At 43.0% G+C, this 17,119-nt stretch overlaps 1 protein-coding gene across 7 annotated transcripts in view; it reads left to right on the top strand.

Annotated features, from left to right (window-relative positions):
- The window catches only part of tox2 (TOX high mobility group box family member 2), a 99,604-nt gene extending 82,750 nt beyond the window's left edge, over positions 1 to 16,854 (top strand). For 4 of the 7 annotated variants that reach the window (XM_048254427.1, XM_048254426.1, XM_048254429.1 and 1 more), the window contains 6 exons: positions 519 to 752; positions 5,064 to 5,294; positions 10,968 to 11,048; positions 13,560 to 13,955; positions 14,333 to 14,469; positions 14,767 to 16,854. In XM_048254427.1, the coding sequence (XP_048110384.1) occupies positions 519 to 752; positions 5,064 to 5,294; positions 10,968 to 11,048; positions 13,560 to 13,955; positions 14,333 to 14,469; positions 14,767 to 14,809 (1,122 nt within the window). In that variant the 3' untranslated portion in view covers positions 14,810 to 16,854. The remainder of the gene's footprint in view (positions 1 to 518; positions 753 to 5,063; positions 5,295 to 10,967; positions 11,049 to 13,559; positions 13,956 to 14,332; positions 14,470 to 14,766) is intronic. The other 3 variants (XM_048254430.1, XM_048254432.1, XM_048254431.1) reach the window with 1 other exon arrangement.
- Positions 16,855 to 17,119: the final 265 nt, after the last annotated feature.

Here is a 17,119-nt window from a genome sequence, read left to right as displayed (position 1 = left end):
TTGGCCACATGGGTGAATCCCCTTGAGGTGTATGTGAGATAGGGTATTCGTTGTAGGTTTGAACCCCTAGAACAGTCGAATGCTGAATGCCTCCCAATTTAGACCTGTCCCTGACCTCACTGGCCACCTGTTTATCAGCAATAATTAGGGTGCTACCTTCGTGAATTCAGTAAGAAAGAGAGAAACTGTAAACAGCTAGGACAGACAACAATGTCAGTATTGACAATCAACAATGTCAGCTCATTAAATGTCAGTATTAAATTGTGGCGACAAAAGTACTGCTATAATTGTGGCGGCAAAAATACTGCTATAAAATGCTTGATAAAGTGATACAAAATCTTACTCTAAAAATCTTATCCATCTACTCAAAAGCCCATTGTCTTTAATAGCAGACATGTTGGGAATGATATTTGACATCAAAGCAGTATTTCATGTTTTCAATTTGGCTGAATTGGGGTTTTTAAAACACAAAACTCAATAGCTAAATAGTAAAGATTGGTCTTCTTCTCTTACCCTAGATCCAGGAGCTGTCTCGTCAGGACCACCCCCATTACCCCACACACCGCCCTCCCCCCATGCTAAGCAGGTCTCCTAGGATACTGCCCCACCCAATGAGCGCCCTCTCCCAACTCAGCTCTCAGATTGGCCGAGGTGGCCACCCCCATGGTTCCCCCTCACCACCAGGAAGTAAATCAGCCACGCCCTCTCCCTCGAGCTCCGCCCAGGAAGAGGAAACAGATTACCACTCTAAGGTACTGGTGTGACGGGACTTTTATCTTGGTTGGTTGCCAGTGATGAAATGGACAGACTTAAGATTGGGTTGTGTCACGGTTTCTGGGCATTCAGAGCATCAGAATAGGTTTTGAGGTGAGGGTGTGTGACTGAAAATCAGCTAGTGGTGATGAGTGTGATAGTCTCCCAACCCAGCCCCCACCAACCCAAACCCCCCAACCCCCCTCTAGTCAGAGTTCTTCGTAAAATCAGCCTGTCTCCATGCATATGTATCTGCTTTCCATGCGTTCATCAGGGGGCCTGTATGTTTCTATTGTTTTTTTTTCTTTCCACTCTTTTTTTCCTTCTTTTTTTTTAAGAACTCAACCTAAATTGTCTCTGCTCCCTTTATTTTATTGTCCTCAAAATCCAATTACTCTGGCTTGTCCCTCATCCTGTCTTTATGTGGAGGCTGTCAGTCCAAATTGAATTTGAATGTTTCAGTAATGCACAAGCCGCTAAGAATCCTTCATTATCGCCATTCCTCCCTCCTTAATTGGATTGGAAAGTGAAAAGAGCAAATCAACTTACATGATGTCTGAAATTACATTGTTTTACAAAACAGACTTCTGCGCATGTCTTTGCAATGAGTGCAAGACACTAGAGCTATGGTTCTCTGCATTGCAATATTCATCTTTAAAACTCGTTAAATTAGTGTTTCTATATTAAGCCATTTTAGCAGCATTTGTTGGTGTTTTTTCTTGAACTTCCTTCAAATGTGTCTTGGAAGTATTCCATGTTGTTCTTGTTCAATGCCTTTTCTTGCCTCTAGCCTTTTGGGGTGTCCATGCGATGTAAGGAATATTTCTATACAGTTGAAAAGTTAATTAGTTGCAGTTGTTGCCTAGCAGTTGTAATATCTCTGCACCATGAACTGAAGTATGCACAGGCAAACAGTCCACCATTATCTTAATAGATGCCTTTTTTGTAATAGGGCTGAGAATCACAAAGTAACTCACAAATCAATACTGTCACAATACTTTGCCCACGATAACAACAATATCATGATACAGCGATTCTGCAATACTCAGTACATTGCAAACGATTAATCTACATCGCGATATCTGTGAAAATTACGAAGAAAAAGGCAAAAATCTTGAATTGTGCATTTAGTAGTTTGTTAATGTAACACATAAATTGACAGTTTGTAGTGGATTACCCTCATTCATTTGATAAGCGCCACCTTGAGGATATATAAAGTAGTGACTCTTATGTCAAATTGGTGTATGTGTCCATTTAGAATAAATATGTGGTGCCTGCATATCAATAGCGTATATGAAAAAGAAGTTATACAATGTATTGCCATATCAATATGTTGTTTTACCCTTATTTTGTAATACACAACACCAGTGTTTCTAAGAAGGGCACAGGAAAAACCTTCTCATTGCATTTAATGAATCCAGTTTATGTAAATCTTTATGACAAAGCATACAGCCATTCATTACCAATCACCAGGCTCACTGAATATGTTTTGCCATTACCCTGGGGATTGAAACATGCAAAGAGGGCATATTGAAGTCATAATTGAATGTAGGTGACTTGGTGTATGATAAGCAACGTGTAGGGCATACACAGATGCATAAATGTATACATATATAAATGTATAATGTATACACAGGCATACTGTACATAGTGGTGGTGCCTGGTAAGCTGTTGTAGGAGTCGGACATAAACAGTCTATACTAGGCTATCCTTGCATAATGAAATCATTGTCTCTACTAACAAAAGTGGACTTCTTTATTTAGTCTACGCTACCAACGGATGTGGTCAAGCTACATACAGTTTGCATTGTGTTTCTGAATTTAGGTTTATACATTTCGCCGAGCCAACAGTGGTCATCTTTAATGTACCCGTGGTAGTAGTTTAGTATAGAAAAGACCTGAACTCTTAGCCTAGAAATCTAGACGCGCCCCTAGCCGCAGCAAATGGCTCGCCAGGCTACTGAACTCTAGCCTGACGAGCCAAACCAACATCAAAATGTAGGGTCTGGGCACTCCCCGTTCGCAGTGCTCAGTCTGAGGGGCGGGATAATCGGTTGTCTTTCAAATTCCCTCTGCACGCAATAGGACAGCGCTATGAGTCCCGTGCGTTTCCCACCAGCGGAGCTGGTTGGCTAGTTCAAACTTTCGCCAACTTAATAAAAGCTTAACTTGTGTCACACTGTTTGCCAACAGCAACATCTATTTTATATGTTTTCAAATAGCAGGGAATTCAAGCCAAACCGTTGCAACTCTGCCATCAATCATTATGTTAAGCCCGCCTAACGACTCTATACACGATTTGATTGGCCTGATAGAAGTTTAATTTTTCGAGCTCACAAGCCAACGGAGAGTTGCTAGGGTGCGTCTAGATTTCTAGGCTACCTGAACTCTGTAATATAAAATGAATTCACATAGCCTGCCCATACCAGTCTGAATACTAGTCAGTGAGGGCTTTTGTGGTGAATGTCCTATAAGCTCTTAAATTGGAGATCTGAAGGGCAGAGGTTTGGTGGTCCTGATCTGCCTACTATGTTATGTGTATTAGGCTAGTGAGTGTTGCATCTGTGCATCGCAAGCGGCATTCTGCAGAGCAGCACTACTATGGTATGTGTATTAGGCTAGTGAGTGTTGCATCTGTGCATGGCAAGTGGCATTCTGCAGAGCAGCACTGTCAGTCTGGGCAGGATGGCTGTCACATGTTTTTCCAGGTTCAGTTTTGGTTTGTTGGAGGCAGTTGGCATGAGACTTGGTCAAATGGCTTTTCTCCGCAACCATATTTACTTTCTGCTGGGTGCAGTATGTTGCCCCAGTATGTGGTGTGAATATAAAATACATTTAGCCCATGTTTGTCATTTTTTTTTCCTTGTGTATGTGCACGCCAATTTGAAACAAAACTGCAAATGCAGCAACAACAACAGCAACAAAAATATTTTTTTGACAACAGCGTACAGTACTTTTGTTTTTCTGAAGCTCTATCTCTCTTCCCCGTGTTCTGTGGGGTTTTGCCTCTGAAACGGCCTGTTACTGAGAACCACATGGAAAATATTATGTCCATTCACTGCTTCAACAATGTCTTTACAAACCAGTTTGTATTGGTTTTCTGTTTTCTGTTTTATATGCCTTTCAAAAAACAGCAATTATGCACATTATCTCCACCATTGCAGAAGCTCATATTTTTCCAGCTCTTTTTGTTTGTGTTATATTCATGAGGTCTGATCCGTACTGAGTCAAATGTGCCAATCAGCAAGAAATGTCAAAGAAAAATCAAATTCAGCCAATATACATCACAGTGCAGTCTGTGCTTAACAGAATTGCTAAATACATTTTGAATGCATTCCATCAACATAATATACTGTAGGCCTACAATGTGTATTTTGGGTGGTATATTCTCTGATTTTAAGGACTTTGCTGTATTTACTGGTTCAAATAATGAAATTGGTGCCTAAATGTGGCAGCGCTTTTAAAAACTACAGATATGTGTGTGCAGCAGATACTGCATGAGCTCAACTCAAGTAGCACTGATTCAAATGGGATATTAACAATGTCTCTGCAACTCAGCTTGCATTAAGCAATCAATTTCACTCTGAATATTTTAGTGTTCTTTCTCCAGGGCTGGTCTCTGTGCTTTTATGTGTGTGTGTGTCTCTGTTTGTGTCTGTGTATGTGTGTATCTGAGAGATGGAGAGAAGAAGAGAGAGAGAGAGAGAGAGAGAGAGAAAGAGACAGAGGGAGGGAGGGAGGGAGCACTGAATGCAGTGGCAGTGTCCATAAAGTGTCAGAATGGATCACATAGTTTGTGTTTGATTGAGTGCATCCTCTGTGCCCAGCCCAGCGCTCACCCATTTTTATTTCATGATGTTTGCAGATAAAAAGAGCTTGTATTTTCATAGTCAAACATGTGCATAACTACTGCATCATTAAGAGAGGCCTTTTATGAGCAGCAGGTATCGTACTTTAGTCTGTGCATGCCTGCATCACGGGCCATAGCAGCATAGCCCTTTTTTAGATGCTGTATTTGTCATTGCCAAACTTCTGTCTGTGGTCACATTTGTACTGTTTGGCATGATCCAGAACAGAGCGAGACGTGTGGTCTTTGTCATTCAAGGACCACAGGTGCTGGCAGGTGCACGTGTGCTTCCAGTATGAGTGTGTGTGTGTGTCTATGTATGTGTGCATCTGTTCATCTCGAAAGTACCTCATTATAACACTCATTCTCTTTCTCTTTGTTTCTCTCACCTCATTTCTTTCTTTCTTTCTTTCTTTGTGTTTCTTTTTTTTTCCTTTCTTCCTTCCTTTCCGTTCCTGGTGCAGATCACAGGAGAGAAGAGGCCCTCCTCCGAGATGAACAAGCCCAAGCCCAAGCCGCAGAAGAAGAAGAAGAAGAAGGATCCCAACGAGCCGCAGAAGCCCGTCTCGGCCTACGCCCTCTTCTTCAGGGACACCCAGGCAGCCATCAAGGGTCAGAACCCCAACGCCACCTTTGGGGACGTCTCCAAGATAGTGGCCTCCATGTGGGACAGTCTAGGCGAGGAACAGAAACAGGTGAGACTTGCTTAACTGAACAACTTGTAAACGAAATACGAAATGAAACACGAAGAAGAACACAGGGTCAATTTCTCCCTGACGCAACGGGGGTGTGGTCATAAGAGGAAAACCGTGTCTGAGACGATGTGTTTTTATGGCCCTCACAAGGCAAGTAGTGCACTTCAATAGCAACTGAAAGGAGAATGGAAGAGAGCCCACGTCTTTCCTAGTCCTCCGACTGCTGCAAGCTTCTTTCAATTCATTTGCACAAAGGTGTGAATATCTCTCTGCCTCACAGCATCTGAACTATACAGTAATTGTTGCACACAGATATGCCAGCAGCATACTTAAAAGAGCTGTGCACTTCCTCGGACAGAGTTGGCATCACAAATAGCCTGTGATAAATTCTACAAACGATCAAGACAAACTTCAAAACACCACATAATGATTTTATTTGTCCTAATTGGAGGTTGGAGGGGAAATAATATTGCTTAGAAGTTGAATAAATTGCTCCTTATTTGTAAGCCGAAAGATAGTGTTTGTGTGTGTGTGTGTGTTTGTGTGCGCGCGCTCGCGCGCGCGTGTGTGTGTGTGTTCTTGCCTAACTGGTGGTGTGGTTTGGAGAGCACTGCCTCGGCTGCTAAAAGTCAAGCCCGCACAGCTGTAAATGAGCCTCAGATGAGCCAGAGCGATGATGTCGTTTGCAGACAGAGCTGGCATTATTTTTAGAATATCCTCCATAACTGAAGCCCCCCCCACCCACACACACACACACACACACACACACACACACCCCTCTATTGCATGTCAAATAAAAGCACCTGTCTGTGTGACAGAGTGCAGTCTGCTCACCCCGCCACCATGTGATATTTCTCTGTCTCCCTCTTTCTTTCTCCCTCTTCTTCTCTAGCTCTACCCTTCTCTCTCTCTCCCTCTCTCTCTATCTCTCTATCTCTCCCTCCTCTCTCTCTCTCTCTCTCTCTATCTTCTCTTTCTGGGCTGGACATTTTCAGGGGCTGCTGTGTCCTTTTATTTGCAGTTAATTTTTGCCTCCTTCACTCGAGCTCTTCACCATGAATCTTCATTTTGCTCCTGACACCCTTGAATGCGAATTCCTCATTTCCTGGGCTTTTATTTATATCTGTTGCCTGGTGATTTGATCATGCTGGGAATACGAGATTAGCCATCGCCTCGCCCTTGAATTTGCCTCAAGGACATCTGTTCCCGAAATGTTATTGTTTGTGCTTCTTAACCCTTCAGTGCCTGTGTGTTTCTCAGTGGCTAGTCCTCCCAGATGCATCTCTCTCTCTTTTAGATGCACTTTCTTTCAGAAACAAAGAGAACCACTTCTTCCTTCAAAAGGAATCACACATCTTTGAGCCATAATATCTGTTTACTAATGGCCTCCTAACGGGCGATGTTCACTGTGGTGATGCACTTCAGCTCATCTGTGGAGTTTGCGAGCGGGCGAGCGGTTTCCCGTCCATGACTTAAGCGTTGGGCTCGGCGTCCACATCTGCAGCCCATCACGACAGGCAATGATGTCAGCAGACACATCCCAGAGCCCCACTCACCTAAACTGATGAGCGGGACACATCGCTTGCCTGTTTGATGACATCATCACCCCCCCACCCCCTACCCCACCCCATGTGCACACACACACACACACACACACACACACACACACACACACACACACACTTTGGATGTAGTTATGGGTTTTCATGTTTTCATTTTTTTTCCCCCCAAATAGTTTCACGAGTCCAGTAAAACAAGTGTCCAGTGATGTCATGTTTTCACTTCAGATCTCGGCGACTGTGACTAATCGTTGAACTGGAGGTTAACGAGCTATCAAAACATCAGTTGCTATGCACCTTTGTCTTTTTCCCCATCTCTTTTGCTCTGTGTAATCCAGAGCTTCATTCTTAACTGGCAAGATGTTTTCTCTTGTCTATAAAGGAATGAACACATTTTGTCTGGCCCTCTTATACTGGTTGAGAGAAGGAGACAGGGATAAGGAGGTCATTTCGATGCATTCAGTTCAGCCGCACGCTCTTTAAGAGGATTGCTGAGGCATACAATCACCCCAAGATTGAATGTTTTCAGCGTGTTCCAAAATGGCACATTTCAGTCTTGTGATGCGGCCATTAATGCCGATGATTGACGCTCCTCTCCACCAATGGATGAGTGTCATTTCCACATGGAATGGCCTTGACCTGTCAGTTACACCAATGAGGAGCATGTTAAATGACATGGAACCACACAGCCTCCACAGCCGTAATGCACGGCATGCCCCTCTCTGGAATGATCTCTAGGATGGTAGAGATAACCTCCTTCTACCCACAATTCATTTCATTGAACTGAAAGAGAGGGGGGAAAAACTGAAGTGTTTTGTCCCCCTCCCAGCAATGCTTGCTTGGTGTTACACCGAGCACCACCAACCCCCCTCCTGAATCTGCATCAAGTGCTGAATGTTTAAGCGGTGGAGAGGAAGAAAGCAGTAGCAGCAGAGGCTGCATCCCCTTCATCGCTCGCTGGATGTCAGAACAAGAAGGCAGACATGCGGCGAAGCTGTTATCCCCCGCCATCTTGCTCATCTTGTTCTGCCTTTTTTATTTGTCTCATGTCGTCCTTGGAAAGCGGCAGATACGTGTGTGCGTGTGTGGTTTTTTCCCCCCTCTCTCCTTTTGCTGCGTTTGTGTGTTTCAGATGCCATTTGTGGCCCGCGTTTTATGGCTCCGCGTTTGTTTTAATGTCTTCAAAAAAATCTCTTTCTTTTTTGTTCTTTTTTTTCTGTGTGGTTAATTCCCACAGGACCTTTGCATGGTGGTTTTAGGGAAGACTCGTTTATCAGACTGCCCTCCCCCTCCCTCCCTCCCCCCTCTTCCCTTAATTTCTCAGTCAATCTTATTTTTTTTAAAGGTAACAGTATTAAAAAAGATTACTGCCGTCACAAAAAAGCTTTTGCTCCATTTAATTGAGACCATTCAGTTCAGTGTGTGCTAAATGAAAGGTCAGCAGGAAGAGAGGAGGGAGAGAAAGAGCGAGAGATGAAAAGAAGAGATAGGAGTCCTGAGACAGAGAATGGAGGTGAGTCAGAGGATAGAGGATGAGGCGGTGGTGGAGGGGAGTGAGTGAGTGAGTGAGTGAGTGAATGAAAGAAACAAAGACAGAAGACAAAAAAGCATTTTGAGAGGAATTTGGTTCTCTTCCCCCCCTCTAGCTAGCTTCTCAACTCTCAAACCCTAGCCCTTCTCTATACCTCTACCTCTCTCTCTCTCTCTCCCTCTCTCCCTCTCTCTCTCTCTCTCTCTCTCTCTGTCACTCTCTCCGTTTCCCCTCCACTTCAGTTTGGAATCAGGCACCTGCTCCAGCTCTCTCACCCTCCCACCTCCTTCCATTTATCCCTCTCTCTCTCTCTCTCTCTCTCTCTCTCTCTCTCTCTCTCTCTCTGTCTCTCTCTCTCTCTCTCTCTCTCTCCTCCCTCCCTCTCTCTTGCCCTCTCTCTCCTAGGCCCCCAGGATAGCCACCCCGCCCGTGTCAGCGGGTCTGCGAGTTATTGTCTTCCATAATTAACCGGTTATCAAACAAGAACATTTCATTAAGGTACAATTACCAGCTAATTCTACCGGGACACCCGCGATGTCGGGATTACGACCGCAACATATGCTCCATGCGCCTCGGTTATTTTTAATTCATCGCGACCCGCAGCCTCTGACGGCTTCAATTGCTAATGAAGCCGCTCACTTTGGAATAATTAGAAATCCTTAGGCATGGTAATTTATTTAAAAGTAGCTGTCGCTGGGCCGACTCATTAGCTCAGTTAAATTAATTTGAAACCAAAGCTACTGGGAGTGCTGGGGAGTTCATTACAACGCACATACACACACACACACACACATGCACATGCACACACATACACAGACAAACATAAAAGCCATGTTTCCTGTTTTAATATTTCAATATTGTCAAAGGAGACTGCCACTTCAGGGTCCCCACTTTGTGTGTGAAAATACTACTAATGTGAGGCCATCCATCACTTGTTTACTTATGCCTTAATCATATTATCGGTTCATTTAGCCATTTGTTTATTTGTTTGTTTTTGTCTGTGTTTGTATTTGCTTGTAGCCACCATATTTATATGAGGTCATATCCTCTTTGCGGTTTTTTGACTGCGCATCAACTTTTAAGACAAAGCCCTTTTTGTGTGATTTCATTTCTAAGAACGGAGAAGTAGACTCTGTGTCTGTGCATGTGTGTGTGTGTGTGTGTGTGTGTGTGTGTGTGTTTTGCATGCCTGAAGCATGAATGTTTCATGGTAACACTATCTGTTTTTCTTTGGTGTGATTGACCATCCTGGTACAGTAAGGCCATATGGAAATGCTTAAATCATCATTCTCAGAGCTAATCTATTCTCCCCTACTCGCCCCTCCTCACCCTGAAACACACACCCCACACACACACAACACTGCCGTTTTTCACTTCACACAATAAGTGCCCTGTTCCTTCGCTCATCCATCCATCCATTCATCCATCTATCTATTCATTCATGCATTCATTCATTCATAGTGAATAATGTTGTCTCAGCTTGTGCATAACAACACTGTTGCACACCCATGAGCATAAAGTCATGTATGTGCCACCTATCTTTCTTGATGATGTTTTTTCTCATCCATTTAACTTCATGGCTGTTTGGAAGAGAGGTTCGCTCAGCTTTTGCCACTGAGAGGAGAGATGGTGGTGCAGTCACTGCAGCGTAACAAATGATTGACACGCCATTACATTAGCCTAAATTCCTGATCTAAACACTTCATTCGAGGTTCATTCTCCGTCTATAGATTGCCTTTCGCGTAAAGTTGTGTTTTTTTTTCCAAGCTACCCTTTTTTCATCTTGTTGCTTTGATGTGACACTCACTCTGATAAAGTGATGTATCCTTAATAGAGCCTACAATGGGAATGGTTAAGGTGGAATGGTGCCAGGTTTCCTTCTCTCTCTCTCTCTTTTTTTTTTCCTTCTTCTTTTCTTCATTGTCTCTATGCTCGTGACTTTGAAAATGTAATGGCGTATTCAATTACTTGGATAAAATGGAAAGCTGTGGTATAAACCTTAATGCATAAACCCAATGGACAGACAGATAAAGGTGGAAAAGGGTGTGTGTGTGTGGAAAAGTGTATATTCCATACAAAATCAAATAAAAAGGCAAAAAATAGGATATTGTTTTTCATATTGAGGTCACATATGCCAGTTTTCATGGTGTCCATCGGGTCACTGTTGAAGTTAAGTGCTTTTGACCCCTGAATTCAAGCGTAAGTGTGTGTGTGTGTGCGGGGGGGGGGGTTAGGTCCTCTCAAAGTGGCAAAAGAACACTAACAACAGCCCAGCTACACCAGGTGTGCAACTGATGCTGCAACAATTAGCTTCCACTACAATCAATGGAACGGGCTACACCAGACGCGATTTGGAAATTTGACAAAATTAGACCAGTCTTCTGAAACTATTTTTATCCCTCCGCGAACGGAACGCTTCAGTTGTGTGCCTGGCTGTCAAGCACTGTTTGAAATATGTCCTTTTTTTCCTCTGATGTTTGAATATCTATCTGCATTAGCTTGTGTGTGTGTGTTTGTGTGTGTGTGTGTGTGTTAGTGCTACTGTTCTTTCTGACCTCTGTTTTGTCTTGTTTCTCCATGCAGGCATACAAGAGGAAAACGGAGGCTGCTAAGAAGGAGTACCTGAAAGCCCTAGCAGCATACAGAGCCAGTCTGGTTTCCAAGGTAACGGCGGGGGTCGTGTCTTTGATATCCATGGGTCAGTGGCGATAGGGGGGTGATAAATTAAAGAATTCAGGGTAATCTCAGGGGAGGGGCTACCCAGGGAGAAGTGTGTGTGAGAGTGCGTGTGTGTGTGTGCGAGTCAGTGAATGCAAAATTTGGCCCCATGTATCACCCATTTCCCCTCCAATCAACATGTTTACAATCCCGTCTGTGTAAGCATGTGTGTGTGTGTGTGTGTGTGTGTAAGAGACTATGGATGTATGTGGTAATAAAGGTGGAGGGGTTTGAACAGATGATGGTGGTGTGTGTGGGAGAGGGGCAACAGGGGCCATGTCGCCATACCAAAGCTGTGCTCCAGCAATGCCGCAAACTAGATGTGAGAGTGCGTTTGGTTTTCACACTTGAGCCGTGTTGTAGAATTCACTCGCGCGTAAGCATAATGGAGTCCACGCAATCTGACCAACATCACTTTCTGAATGAGAAATGCAGATTGCAATGCAAGCTTATTCCTGTATCAGCCCCACTCATCAGCAGAAACACCAAGAAACAACCTCTATGTTAAAGCAACAATAAATAATATGTAACTTCAAATAACGGCTGGTACACTGACTCATAATATGGAGAATGGTGTGTGTCGTTGTCATTGCGTGCCTGGAACGCCTGCTATTGCACTACCTCACTTTTACCACATGCATTTAAAACCACCAGCAAGAGGGTAAATACCAGTGCTTGCATTATAGGGCTTTCAGTCAACCGAATTACTTAAAATATAAAGCCTACCAGAGTTATTCTAGATTATCATCAGACAACATGGTTAACCATGAGGTGTATGTATGTTGGTCTGCAGTACTTACTTTCAGCTGCTTAGCATCGAGCTATATTTCCCATCCATCTACTAAATGTCTTAAACTGTGGTCAGGGCTTCCATCACGATGGTCAGTGTCCGCTGAAGGTAGCAAAGAGACAAAAACAAAACAAATAAATCAGACTGAATCTGAATCTTTGAGTCAGACCAAACAGAGGAAGAGTTAAGCCAACATGCATTTTAAATAAACCCTTTTTTTCTCTCTTCAGCTCAGCTGCTTACACCCCGCAAAGAAATGTCTCTCATGTACACAGTTTCATGTCCCTCATTTTGCATCCATTGTTTCCCTTTTCAAAAAACGCAAATTGCATTTCCATGCTAAACCCCCTCTCTTTCTTTCTCTCCCCTCCCTCCCCCTCTCTCTCCTTCCTCCCTCCACCCCCCTCTCTTCTCCATACTTCCTCTTAAGCTCTCAAACCCAACACAAGTGTGTTGATTAAGCCGTGAATGCGTTATTCATCAGCCCACTCGCATGGCTTTTTTTATTAAACGCCATTCTCATCCCTCATTTCATGTAATTAAATATTCTGTCAGAATCTGTTTCTGTACTCCTACTTTGATGGACGTGTCTGTGGACTGTCAGTCTTTGAAAAGAAAAGAAAGAAGGGGGAAAAAAGTAGAAAAAAAGAAAATAACGTCAAAGTTCCCCACACATTCATAGATTCGGTAGGATAGACATACATGTGATGATTTCAAAGTAAATTTAGTTTTTTTTTTATTATTTCTTCTTTGTTTTCTTAAAATACTTTAATTACTTCGAGAAGTGGTGTCGTATTGAAAGCATCTGTACCACCAAACAGAAAAAATGAGGGATTTGGTGCGGTTATTGAAAAAGGCTGAATGCTCTTTCGAGTGTGTTGACTCTTCGGCTGTTAAGTGTGCACCTGTTAGCATTTGTGGAATTGTGCAGTCATTAGCAGCAGCTTCAGCGTGGATGACAGCTGAAGCTCCTCTGCCTGCTCCAAGGCAAAATTAGTGTTTAAAACAGCCCCATGTGTCAGAAAGGAACTTAAAACTTCAGCTCAGCTAAAAAAAAAAAAAACAAAACAAGATGGCCGTCCTCTGCTACAGGTGACATATGCTACACTAGGCGACCTCAGAAGACGAACATTGTGCAGACTCTTTGTATCTCCATGTAGTGTGTTTTTATTTTTAGATAGTCTTTGTCAGCTGCAGACTATGAATGTTTCTCTGCAGGCTCTATCCATCCATTCATTCATATGTTCATCTGTCTCTCTGTTCCCCTCATTGATTATTTCTGTGGCTTTTGCTCGATACATGTTAGCTGTTGCCAAACAGCCAGGAGCGATGAATCAAGCCAATGGAATTGACGGCTGATGAAATGGCTTGCAAGTGTGTCGCACAGTAGCCTTTCAAATAGATCTCATCCTTGAAAATGTACAAGATAGGTCATAGATACAATCAATTTATCAGGTGTACCGTGGGTCCCTAGTTCGTCCACAGAAACAGTTTCAAATACATAAAGCAGCTTTGCGAAATAACTTTTTTTTTTGTTGTTGTTTTTGTTGTTCGCTCATTTCCTAGTTAGCAACTCAAAGCTAAGCTAACGTTAGCTAACCTAGTAGACGATCCAGTCTGACCTATTTTGTTTGGTGTTTTTTCTCTCTCCTCCTCCCTCCCTCCAGAACTACAATGACCCAGTGGAGCAGAAGAGCTCCCAGTCGAGCCAGCCTTCCCACATGATGCCACCCAACCCGCCACTGTACAGCGTGCCGCCCCAGCCCTCCTCCCCGTACCTGGGCCCCAGCCCCTTCCCTCTGCCAGATTCCCTGCAGGGCTACGCCGGGGCTCAGCGCCACGGGCTCTCGCGGCCCCTGGGCCAGCCCTCCATGCTCCCCAGTCTCAGTGCCTCTCCCCCTTCCTCCTTCCAGATCAGCCCTCCCCTACACCAACAGCTCTCCCTGCACCAGGGCTCCCTTCTCAACCAGCCAATCCGCATGCAGCAGGTCCAGTCACAGCCAATCATCTCACACCAGATGGGGCTGCAGCCCTCCCTCCACTCCCCGCCTCCTGGGCAGCAGGTAAGGCCCGTCGCCCAGCTCTCCGGAGACTCATAGGCCTGCCACTAGGTGTCTGGTAGACTTGATATATAGCACTATTGTAGGCAGGGGCAGCTGTTGTTTGGTTCCACAAATAAAATATATTACTGAAGAAGGCCTGACTAAACCTACCATTGATATGACTGGGATAAAAAAGTAACAACAATACATGGCAGTATAAATCAGCTCATTTGTAATGGCCACCGGCCAAATCCTCGTCATATGATTTGAGACCCATTTCAACATGTAATATAACTCACCTACACTGCAGCACACATAGACAGGCAGATAGATGATTATTCGGTTGGTGTTGTAATGGTATGTAATTGTGTTGGTGTGTTTGTGTGCCCCCTCTACAGGGATTCTCTCACCTACAGTCAGAGTATCAGAAGAGTGTTGGGGGCTCCCAGTCCCCAGGGGCCCCTAACCCAGTGGGGCAGAACCCAGACTGGGACAGTGAATACTGCAATCGGGAATGTGGAGGAAACCACTGCAGGTAGGTGCCCTTAGTCTTGGTCATGCAGGGCGCCTGTGCATGTGTCTGTCTATTGTTACTCTGTCTCTTTCAATTCAATGTTCTGTCTGTCTGTGTGTCTGTTTGTCTGTCTCTATCTGTGCGCATGTCATGTTGTTTAATATTTGTGAAAGCAAAGCCATACTATGGCTTGTGTGTGTGTGTGTGTGTGTGTGTGTGTGTATATACTACTGTACTCCTTCCATTCAACACCTTCATGTGTTCTCTCTCTCTCTCTCTCTCTCCCCTCTCTCTCTCTTTCCACATGTGTTTCCACAGTGGCAGCATGATAGCCAGGGACAAGCCACTCTACCTCACTTGAAGCGGGCCAGAGGGAAATGAGGAGCTATAGACACCAGGGAGTCCCCTCCACCTCTCCACCCCTCCCCTAAACCCCCACACCATCTTCTTATTTTTCTTTTTTCCTCAGTGTCATTTTTTCATTCGTTTTTAGAAGGATGTGTGCAAAATTCTGAAGACTACTAGTGATCCTATTTTTGTTTTTGTTTTTGTTTAGATTTTTCTTTTGCCAAGCACTTAAAATGTACAGGCTTCTTATGGGAGCCAAAGAGCACTCATCTAAAAAAATACAAAAAAGTATATATATGAAAAAAAATAATAAAAAACAAACAAACAAACTACCATGGAAACGCCCCTCAGGGGTCACTGAGCTTTAATTGAAATAGAAAAAAAACTCTTATTAGTTCATTTTATTTTGTTCTCTCTCGCTTTCTCTTTCTCTCCGTTGCATTGTTTTATTTATTTCTTGCTTGCTACATGCTCTTTTGCCAATAACTGGGCCTGTGCTGTAGGGAAATGCTCTTCTGATAAGGTCAACACAGGCCTTTATATAACTGTAGGTTTACTAGATGGTCTGTGAATTTTAACAAGATGGCAAAAAAGAAAAAATAAATAGATAAATAAATGAATAAGAATAAACAAGATGTTTTTTTGTTTTTTTTCATTTTAAAGACCTTATAAGGCCTTTTCTGATCTGTCACAGTGTGATTGTAAATATCACTTTTTTGATCAAATTGGGGGATAAAAAATGAAGTCCAGAAATTTCTTTAGTATGACTTATTACTCATTGATTTGTATTTTAAATAGTCTTTGTGCGGGGGAGACTGTATGTGAGTGCGTGCTTATGTACCTCTGCGTACAAGGCCCCAGACATATTCACACAGAACCGATAGTGTGTATATGTGTGTGTGTGTGTGTGTGTGTGTGTGCGTGTGTGTGTATGTGTGTGTGCGAATGTGGCAGTGTGTATGTGTGTGTGACTTTTGTGAATTTAAACAGCCTGTGCAGGTGGATGTCAGAGGAGTATTTCACACACTTCAATCTTGCATTAAATATGTTCACTGGTGTGATTTTACAATAAAAACCGATGATTAAAGAGACCACAGACTATGTGTCCCTCTGTGCACTCTGGTGCATGGGGATCTGCATTGAGTGGTTCCACTTGTCCAAGATGGAGGCCACCTAAAGCCAAGACCACCTAAACTTGCTCCTGGAGGGTCAACCTTCATGAAGGTCTCCCACCTTACTCCCCACAAAACGGCACCCTCAAAGGAGAGACGCACCATTGGATGGGTTTGAGTTATCACTGAAATGACACGACTCTGGTGGCGAATCCAATAGGAGGGTTTACCTGCTTATACGCTGACCCTTGAAGGACCAGGATGAGGCGGCAGCTTTGCGGAAAACCCTTGGCAATGTTTTCTGTGATTCTGTTTTTAAACTGGTCTGGTTTGATCTCCTTTCACACCAATATGACATTTAGAGGTGGACTGAAATGTGCTCAATGTGAAATGATACAGCACACATTCAAAAACAACAGTGAGTCTATAGTTTTTTAGTAGCTTCGCTAGGTGTTCTATTGTGTTGATCTCATCCTTCAGTTTTGTGGAAAAAAGTATAATGCATTTGATCATTTAGTCAAACTTTTTTTTTTATTTCCATTGTAGCATATTATTTTTTAGTTTTAATGAAAGAATAACTTTTAAAAGACATTAATTTGTGTAAAAACCTGCCAACTGTAGTAATTTTATTTGTAAAGCCAGTAATGATAATTATTTTAAATTTGTTATCAACTTCTCTTTTTTTGCAAGTTGCCCATCAGCTATTTAATATGACAGGTTTCCTATCTATTTATGAACAACATGAGATCCTCTTTTTTTTGCTTAATACTACATAATGGAATTTTATCGTTTGTTTGTTTGTTTTTTGGGGTTTGATGATGATTGCATTTTTTTGTTTTTTACTTTTTTGATGCTGGTCCTTTCTTTCCTTGCCAGCAAGGTCATTTTGTGTCGCTATGCCTCTTTTGTTTCATTTGTCCGTAATAAAAAAAAAATGTTAAAAGTGGTCTGAATTGTCAATGTTTTTTTTATTTGCACACACACACTCACTCACTGCTAAAACACTAAAACAACACACAAATACAGATTTTTTTTTTTTTTTTTTTTATGGTACAACAGACAGTATGCTATGGTCCAGCAGCATTATAGTAAAAGAGCACATTACAGGAGATGGAATAGCAGTCACTGTTATATGTCTCATTATGCATGAGAACACCGACTTGGTAATTATGGACAGAAATGGGGTAATTGGTACAAACAGAAAATGCATC

The sequence above is a fragment of the Alosa alosa genome, chromosome 10 (genome assembly GCF_017589495.1).
Source record: "Alosa alosa isolate M-15738 ecotype Scorff River chromosome 10, AALO_Geno_1.1, whole genome shotgun sequence".
Classification (NCBI taxonomy): Eukaryota; Metazoa; Chordata; class Actinopteri; order Clupeiformes; family Clupeidae; genus Alosa; species Alosa alosa.
This window is presented reverse-complemented; position numbering and strand designations above follow the sequence as displayed.